Below are 10,181 nucleotides of genomic sequence, written 5' to 3'. Positions count from 1 at the left end.
ATATGCTAATTTTTTGAAAAGGACCTGTATACACACACATATTAGTGCTGGCAAAAAATTAATCGCAATTAATCGCATCCAAAATAATTTTTTTACATAATATATATATGTGTATACTGTGTATATTTATTATGTGTATATATTAATACACACACATGCATGTATATATTTATGAAAATATGTTGTTTATATATTAAATATTTATATATAATAACAAATATAAGAATATAAATATATATACACATGTAAATATTTTCAAAATATTTACTGTATGTGTGTGTATTTATATATACACATAATAAATATACACAGTACACATATATATTATGTAAAACTTATTTTGGATGCGATTAATCGTTTGACAGCACTAAAATATATATATATATATATATATATATATATATATATACACACACACTATAACTAACTATATATATTTACTATAACTAACTAAAATTAATATGAAAACAGAAAATTATAAATATTAATAAAAAATATAATAGTATCTCAATGATACCAAAATAACACTGTCATGCATGTTTAATCAATGAGACCCATTGATTTTAATATTAAATATGTAAAGTGATTTTTTGCTTACATAAACCAAAATCAGAGTATTTTGCCGTTGACAGAACAAACACTGATGTGACTCTTCAGTTTTGATGTGAGTTTTGATTGTCGCTCGCTGACAGGTCGACATGGAAGGAGCTGATCAAGACCAGGACCAGTGGATGATCTAGACCAGATCTAGACCAGATCTAGACCAGATCCATCAGACGCTCTCAGCTGTGTGTCAGTGTGGTTTTGCTGTTGCTTTTGCATGAAGAACTACGATGGACTGGAAAGAAACATCTGTGTGCAGCTGGCCTCTCAAAACACACACAGATCACGAGACGTTGAGTGTTCAGAGTTACTGTGTTTCTGATAAAAGCAGCACTTGTCACAACATGAACTTTTGTCACTTTTCAAGCTCGTAGAAACCATACTTTGACTCTTTGGCTGATCACGTTACTGAGTTACTCCCTGTTTCTGCATGTCATCAAACATCTACAGCCCCGACTCACTAAATCACCACCGACGGCTGTTATCATGTGTTCATAAACCTTTGACTGAACTCAGAGATTAGGAACAGATTTGAACTGTTTGTTTCTTAATACTTTGTGGTTGTAAATAAATCTTGTATTATTTGTCAATTTTCCGTCCCATTTGAATAGAATGAGTTGTTTATTTACATCATTCAAGACTTGAAGGCTCTTTTCCTCTGCATCATGACAAGTGAAACATTATCAAAAAGTAACAAATGTAGATGTGGGCGTGGCCCTCAAGTGTATGCAGATGAGCGTGAGTTTGTAGGGGCGGAGCTTAAGACTTCAACATTGTCAAACAATTAAAAACATAAAACATGCATGTTTTATTTGTTCACTATAAGATCTATAAGATGTATTCAGAGACTAGATGGGGTAGTTTCCATTTCATGCCAACTTTAACAAATTAAAAGAGAATTGACCAACTTTAGTCTGAATGAATGCCATATTTTATCTAACATGAATCAACTTGAACTTGATTTTAAAACATTTATCATCTCTGCTCGCCTGTTTTATATATATATATATATATAACATTTTTCTGAAATTAATTGCAATTTATATATTCATGTAATAAATATATTGACATGTGTATGTATATATATACACACACATATATATATATATATATATATATATATATATATATATATATATATAGATATATATATATATATATATATATATATATATATATAGATATATATATATAGATATATATATATATATATATATATATATATATATATATATATATATATATATATATATATATATATATATATATAGGGCTTTCTCTGGTGCAGTGTTTGGCTGTGGAGTCCTACTACATTTGTTGATTACTTGTTGATATCACGGTGAAATATTAAAATTAAATGGATTTAAACATAACCATTGGCGCCCTCTGCAGGTATTTGTTATAATATATAGGCATATTACATTAGTGTTCAACAAAACCATGTACAATTATCACTGCCTCATCATTAGTTTATATGTAAATACAGTCATATGAAAGTCTGTTTTCACTCAGGTCTATTTGTATTACTAATAAATAGCAGATTACTCAATTGTCAAAATAATCTGTAGATTGCTTGATTAGCTAATAATCGTTAGTTAAACCCTAGATTAGTTAAAACATTTCAGAATACAACTGCATTGTTTTACTTTTTGTGATTAAAAGACAATTTCCTAAAGTATTAAAACAAGTATCTGAATTTTGTGTCAATAAACGGTGATATAGCTCATAATTATAGCTTTCTTTCTTCAGGTCAATCATATATTCATTCACAGTTTGAATAAGGAAAGCAATAACTTATATTAAAGTTGCCACATTCTTTGCATGCGCTGCACTTTATTTGTGCCATTTTGTTTTATTAGTCTATTTATTAGAATTTGAAAGATAATAACAATATTGTGTGATATCAGAACAAAGTGAGATCTGCTTTTACTCCCTGAAAACCAAAACAGTTCTTGGAGCATTTGAATGTTTGTTGTTGTTAACTGAACTGAACTGGAGTTTTCTGTAGTAAACGGTCTTTGTATATTTCCTATTTTATATTCATTTTCTAGTATTTAATTTACCAACAATTTCAGAAATGTGATGTTTTAGATTGTAGGTCATCTTGTACCCTAACCAGCTAAAACAGCACCATATTGTAGAGAGTAACCTTTCTTATATTGCTGTTTCAAATAACCCCATAATCTGTAGTCTGAGCCGGTCAAGGGCTGTGGCAATGCCAGATACAATACCTTACTAGATAGCTTCAAAGAAAATCAGTTTCAAATAATGTTCTTTTTTTTTGTTTGCCAAATAACTCACACTCAACCCCCCATTACGTTAACCCCTGTATATATAGAGTTTTTTGTAAAGTTTTCACCAGAAGGTCCAGTTATTACATTTTAATAAAACATGAGGTTAACAAAATATGCACAGATGAATTGTTCTTAATAAAATTAGTACGATGAATTTTTATTTCATGCCTTTAATTACCTGTTGATCTCACAAATACTCAAACTTAACAAGGGTTTCACGTCTTTTCTTGTAGCTCAAACAGTAAATCTTGTCACTAGCAACACCAAGGTCATGGGTTCGATTCCCAGGGAAAGCAAGGAACGATCAAATGTTAATGTGTGCACTGAATGCAATGTAAGTCACTCTGGATAAATGCATAAATGTGAATGTTGCTCATCACCTGATGATTGACGACGTTAGTGAACGAGGATCAAATAAATGAAAGCTGTGACACGAACAGTTCAGAGCGTCACATTAACATCCTGCAAGCGTGTTTTACTTGATCCCGAGGAAGGTGAGCTCGGCCATGCCGTCGCGGATGCCGCGGATGTACTCCAGTGTGGCACGGTGAACTCTGACCTCGTACAGCCCCGAGCGGCGAGCGTGTCGCAGGAAGTTAGGCGCTCCGGGGAAGATGACGTTATCAGCCAGAATGATGGAGCCCTCGCCGAGCAGACCACTGCCCTCCAGCAGCTGCAGGTCCGGCAGGTAACAGCGCTTCCAGTGATCCATGAAGACCAGATCCAGACGCTCCACGCCGAAATCCTCACGCAGACGCGGGATCACTTCATCCGACGGACGCACGATCAGCTCCACCTGAGGAACAGATCAAACCACTCAGAACAACAGTGTTGGGGAAAGTTACTCTTAAAAGTAATGCATTACAATATTGCGTTACTTGCTAAAAAAAAGTAACTAATTACGTTACTTGTAGTTGTTAAATTTAAGAATTGTGTAGGATTAAGGATTTTGAATAACGTCATGAGGAATAAGACATTAATATGTGCTTTTTAAGTAATAATAAACAGACAATATCCCAGTAATATTCATGCTATTAACAACTAGTTAATAGTGAGAATTGGACACTAAAGTGTTACCAATATTCTTATTAACTCAAAGTATTTAAAGTGAGAAGGAAACATAAAAAACATGCATTTTAAGGTTAAGGTTAAATGTTAAATCCACTATTGTATTGTATTGTATATACATGTTCCACAGTCTATACACGGTATTAAGTTCAATTACATAAGAAGTAATTAAATTACAGAAAAAATAAGAGTAATCCCTTACTTTAATGTTTCAAGGGAAATTAAATTACAGTAACTAATTACTAATTACACCCAACACTGAATGCAGTTACTTATTTTCCCATTTATTAATTACAAGATCTCCTGTCCCCATGTTGAGAGAAATCTGGAGTAAGATGTTACTTTATTTCTGGAATAAATCTGGACATGCATTAATTAATCTCACTCACAAAAAACTGATTCAGTGTTCCTCAAAATGAATAAAAACCTGCAACAAGTAAATATATTAAATAACACAAATAACCTTTTATGTATTTAATCCCATTTTATGCTGCTGTTCTTCTTTTTTTATTGCTGAAGAGTGTTGAACGTTCTTCTTCTGCGTTCTTCTGTACAGACATTAATTTACTTTTCCTTCAGCCTGAGGCTTTTGGTTTTCATTTGACAAAAATATAACTTTTTATATTAAAATCAAACAAGCAAGCCCTGCCCAGATTTAAAAAGTAACGTAATGCAATACTTTCCATAAAAAGTAACATAATTAGTTACTTTTTTAGGGAGTAACACAATATCGTAATGCATTACTTTAAAAAGTAACTTTTCTCAACACTGGTTACTTTTGAGTTACTTTTTAAATCTGGGCAGGGCTTGTTTGTTTGTTTTTAATATAAAAAGTTCTTCTTTTGCAAATATAAAGCCGTTCACACCAAAAGTGAAGTGAATCCGGCTCAGGCTGAAGGAGATGTAGATTCAGGTCTGTCCAGAAGAGGGAGCAGCTCAAACTAATCACATGAAGAATATGATGCAGGAGAAGAAAGTTCAACAGAAATATTTCCTTCTAATTTAAAAAGGAATGCGTTACTTTCGTAGCTACTTTAAAACGTAATCTGATTAGGGTAACTTGCGTTACTTGCTACAGCAACACTGCTGCTGAATATGGGTATTTGATTAGAATAACACAAAACACATGCTTTATTTCACTGCCTTCCGGTAACTGGATGGATTTTGGTTTTAAAGTTGAAGTCATGAAGCCCTCTTAGTGTGAAGAACATCGACTCTACCTGGGACACTGGCAGAGGATTTAAGCATCGCTTTTTATTTTTATTTTACTTTATATGTTTACTATTGAAATATTGTTGTATGCATTTGTCAATTTTATTTAATTTCTGTATTTTCTTAAATGGGTGTGTATAGAGTATTTACAGAGTGTTAACGTTTGGTTTTAGTTACTTTTTCTTATTTGTACGTCGCTTTGGATAAAAGCGTCTACTAAATGACTAAAAGTACAAGTAAATAAAAGTAAAGTTTAATAGCAAAAATACACCAAAACTTTGGAATAATTAACATTTCTGTTCACCAAGGCTGCATTTGTTTGATCCAAAATACAGTGAAAACTATAATATTGTGAAATATTGTGATGATTTAAAAGAACCGTTTTCTATTTTAATATGTATTTATTCCTGTGGTGGCTAAAAAAAAAAGAATACTTTTATTCATCAAAGACAGATTAAACTGATCAAAAGCGAGAGTAAAGGCATTTATAATGTTATAAAAGATTTCTATGTCAAATAAATGCTGTTATTTTAAACTTTCTATTCATCTGTGAATCCTGAAAAATAAAATGTATCACAGTTTCCACAAAAGTATTGTGCAGCACAACTGTGTTCAACATTGATAATAATCAGAAATGTTTGTTGATCAGTAAATCAGTATATTATAATGATTTCTGAAGATCATGTGACACTGAAGACTGGAGTAATGATGCTGAAAATACAGCTGCAGATCACAGAAATAAATTACACTTTAACACATATTCTCATAGAAAACAGCTGTTTTAAACTAATAATATTTAACTGTTTTTACTGTATTTTTTGATCAAATAAAAGCAGTCTTGGTGAGCAGAAGAGACTTCTCTCAGAAACATTCAATCTTAATTATTCCACACTTGACGAGTAGTGTGTATCAGACAACCATTATTGTGTCAATTAATACTTCATAAAGTAAGTAAAGGAAGAAAGATAAACGAAGGGATAGATGTTCCATCAGTTTTACCGTCTTTTCATAGGAGCTTTTTGTCAAGTGAAAATGTTTAAATAAGTACAGCATACTGAACTGAACGTCTGTCTCGATGCAAACGCCCTGATTCATTACTTCAGACTTATATGCCTCTAGAAGCAAAGAGGCACAAAATCACTTTCACAGACTTTTACATTAAATGTTCCCTCCTGCCCAACTCAATCCCAGCAGCCCTTATCTTCAAGAATCGGCTAAAAACACACCTCTTCCATCTTTATTTGACCCTCTAACTCTAGCACTATTTGTTTTCTAATTGCTAGTTTTCTTTAAAAAAAAAGGCCTCTGTTATATGCATGTACGTGTGTGTGTGTGTGTGTGTGACTTGTCTTGTCATAGCACTTGCATACTATTGCTCTTTTGCTGGTTTTGATCTCATATTGTAAGTCTCTTTGGATAAAAGCGTCTGCTAAATGACTGAATGTAAATGTATCTCATGAACTCACCATGTCGTCATCAAAACCTGCCAGCCGGATGATTTTCTCAGCTACCCGAGCATTTCTCTCGTCCATCTCGACGGAGTAAATGCGGGCACCGATGGGCAGCGAGCGGGCGATGCGGACCGTGCTGTATCCGCAGTGAGTGCCCAGCTCCAGCACCGTGATGGGACAGTGTTCCTGCAGCAGCCGGTCCAGAATCTTACCTGTGTGACAGCCAATGATGTTTAATAAGAATGGGCCCCATTTACTTTCTTAATTCATGTTTATGTACTTATTTATGTTTTTAAAAGACACTTAATATCCAGGAATATTACTGATTTGACTGCAGTGACTATTGGATGAGTCACCTTATATAATACAGATTGTGTCAAAGCAGCTTCACAGAGATAAACAGGAAATAGCAGAACTAAGTAAAAAACAGTAATTTCTGGTGTGCTGTTGGAAAATATCTGAACCTCTTGATGCTTTATTTGTTGTTAATTTAGCCACTGTATCAAATAAATACCTAGGGTTGTGTTTGTTTTCTAAATGAGTGCAAAAGTAAGAACTTCCCTTAGAGCATTTACATATTATTGCCCTTTTGATGGTTTTGATTGCTTCTATTGTCCTCATTTGTAAGTCGCTTTGGATAAAAGCATCTGCTAAATGCCTAAATGTAAATGTATATCTAGTAGTTTTAAGCCGTTCTGTAGGTAGAAATACTATGCTTCCATGCAATGCAAAATACCTCTGGTTTTGTTTTCTTCCAGCTGTGCTCCATGAGAACAAGCTGAATTGATCTCAATATTGACACTATTGTCTTCTGTAGAGCTGCTTTATAACTGAAATTGAAGTTGCTTCATAATCGATAAAATCATCAACACTGCTATTTTTCTGTTTATTACTGTGAAGCTGCTTTGAAACAATCTGCAAAACGTGCTAAAGAAATAAAGGTGATATGACTTCTTTAGTGAAATGGCTTTCCTTTTTACTCACAATTTCTACCTGATAAAATATTTGAGCTTGATATAACAAATGTATATGCTTTATGAAAATGGCCGTTGCGTTATTAATTTCCATGACTTTTACAGGTGTAGTAATCACACTATTAAAAAGAATACCAAATATCAAATACCATCTATATTTACATTTAGAAGATGCTCTTATTCAGATGCTTCACATGCAAGAGTTTTGGAGTCAAAGATGTAAATCACAAATTTACCTATTAGAAAAATAAATGTCTCCTCTAAAAATACAAATAAGCACTAAGACCTAGTTAAAAGCGAGTCCACCTGAACACATGATGACTATAGATGTGTCAATGTGTGAGTGTGTTTATGACCTTTCTTGGGCCCGATGTTACTGATGAACTCTACTTTGCTGCACCATTGGTCAAATGTGTCCAGGATGCTCTGGGCGTCTCCAGGTGTGGCGTGGGTCAGAATGTGCTGAAACGCCCGCTCCTCTCGGCTGAGGCCCGTCAGACAGTCCCGCACCCAGCGGATCAGAACGGCCCGATACAGCAGCACGAAGTAATATCGGTAACGGATAATCAGCGTGAGCAAGAGAGGGAGAAAAGCCAAAGCGATCGCAGGAAAAACCATCTTCAGCTCCGACCTGAGAACACAGACACACTTCAGACAGTACAAAACCACCCAACGCAACCGCATAGCAACAACATTAAAATCACTCAGAACACCTTAGCAACTGCACAAGAAACACTCAGAACATGTTAGAAACCACATAGCCACGCCCAGATTTATGCATAGGCATGCACTGCAAATAGCATCTTATCTTACTTAGTATTTTTGTCTTGTTTCTAGTCAAAATATCTAAAAATTCTTAAATTAAGATGCATTTACTAGACAAGCAAAATTACGTAAGATATTTAGTCTTGTTTCTGGAAAAAAATTATATTAATAGAGTAATATTATCTGCCAGTGGTGTAAGTAAAATATCATTAAAACAAGATTATATTTACCCCACTGGCAGAAATATAATTTGACTTATTTTAAGCAAAATGCTGTTTCCCCTGGAAACAAGACTACATTTTTACATCAGTGTGCTTATCTAGTAAATGCATCCTAATTTAAGTAGTAGTAGTAGTAGTATATTTTTATTTAATGCCATGTCAGCATCTTAGGCTATTTATATATATATCATGGCAAAAACAATAAAAAAATACAAGTGTAACAAATACAATAAAAACCAGCAAACAAACAAACACAAGTTATATTACACAACATTTTTTACATTAACATATGATAAAAATTCTAAATGTTTTTTTTTTTTTTTACTAGAAACAAGACAAAAATGATAAGATAAGCCTTTTTTGCAGTGTGTGCGGGGGGGGGGGGCAAATTACAATAATATAAGAATAAATAATTACTTGTTATTCTACAGGGTACCTATAACAGCGAAAGAACCAAACCCCAAAAATAAATTTACCAAGAAAATAAACTAAAACTAAATAAGATAAAAATGACAAACTTGTTCCATGTTTTCGCAATTAAATTATTTGATAATATCTACGAATCAGTTATTTCTCCCACTATTTCACATGCAAATGAACACAAATACAGTACAGTCATTTACGCACACGCGGATCAAACGCGCACAGAAACTGGTCAGCACTGCCCTGCAACTTTATCAATAAAGTAGCCTAGTTTTGCAACTGAAAAGCATGACATTTCTTGGCATGGAGGTGACATCGCTGTTTTTGAATGAGTTAAACTTGCATATTGGTAGAGCTGCTGCCGAACACTGTTAAGAGACAGACTCGGGTAATTCACACACGCTTCTCTCTCTCATAACTGCATTAGTCTGCATATTAAAGGCTCAAGCCTCCATTACTGGCTCTAAAATAATGTTTTTAATCAGCACTGGAATTCTGCGATAGAGAACACTGACAATTCTCATATGGATTGAGATTAATTTTGTTGGCTGTTTTGGGGTGGTAATAGTAGCCTATATAGGGGGCGGGGGGCAAAAAAAATAGTTTTACATATATGTCACAATAAGAGGTAAATCCAGCCCTGCACATAGCAACACATTAACCCTTCTGTGGTCTTCATCACTTCTGACTGGAGAATTGAATTTACTTTTATGGCACTTGGAATGTGAACTCAGGCATGATTCGAACAGGCGAAGTGGTTGTAAAAAAAATAGTCACACACTTGGTCTTCGATCAAAAATGACCGACCATAGGAAACGAATGGGAAATGGACACAAACACAACAATTCAAAGAATCTGTGTGCACAATCTACAAATCGGCCACAATACTGAAAAAAGTACAAGGCGGTGAAGGGATGACACTATAAAACATCAAGACTGTGATATAACATTATCCATTTTTCTTTTATGCCAAAAATCATTAGGATATTAAGTAAAGATCATGTTCCATCAAGATATTTTGTAAATTTGCTACAGTAAATATATCAAAACTTCATTTTTGATTAGTAATATTCATTGTTAAGAACCTGTTATTCCTGTTATTTTAGCTTGTTCTTGCCATCTTGATTACTGTTCCTTCCTTTTGTTACTGTTCTTTGATATTTAGACGTT

The 10,181-nt window shown here is 33.7% G+C and overlaps 2 protein-coding genes across 2 annotated transcripts in view; one reads left to right on the top strand and one right to left on the bottom strand.

Moving 5' to 3' along the window:
* The window catches only part of anapc15 (anaphase promoting complex subunit 15), a 6,049-nt gene extending 4,535 nt beyond the window's left edge, over positions 1-1,514 (top strand). The window contains exon 5 of the mRNA XM_079388024.1: positions 693-1,514. Within this exon, the coding sequence (XP_079244150.1) occupies positions 693-740 (48 nt within the window). The 3' untranslated portion in view covers positions 741-1,514. The remainder of the gene's footprint in view (positions 1-692) is intronic.
* Positions 1,515-3,372: 1,858 nt separating this feature from the next.
* LOC306851325 (transmembrane O-methyltransferase homolog) lies at positions 3,373-8,220 on the bottom strand (the record flags this gene model as incomplete). The annotated part of the gene is made up of 3 exons (XM_079387483.1): positions 3,373-3,693; positions 6,644-6,840; positions 7,959-8,220. 3 exons carry the CDS (start codon positions 8,218-8,220, stop codon positions 3,373-3,375), a joined length of 780 nt encoding a protein of 259 aa, XP_079243609.1.
* Positions 8,221-10,181: the final 1,961 nt, after the last annotated feature.

Source organism: Barbus barbus (genome assembly GCF_936440315.1).
Source record: "Barbus barbus genome assembly, chromosome: 31".
Taxonomy (NCBI): domain Eukaryota; kingdom Metazoa; phylum Chordata; class Actinopteri; order Cypriniformes; family Cyprinidae; genus Barbus; species Barbus barbus.
This window is presented reverse-complemented; position numbering and strand designations above follow the sequence as displayed.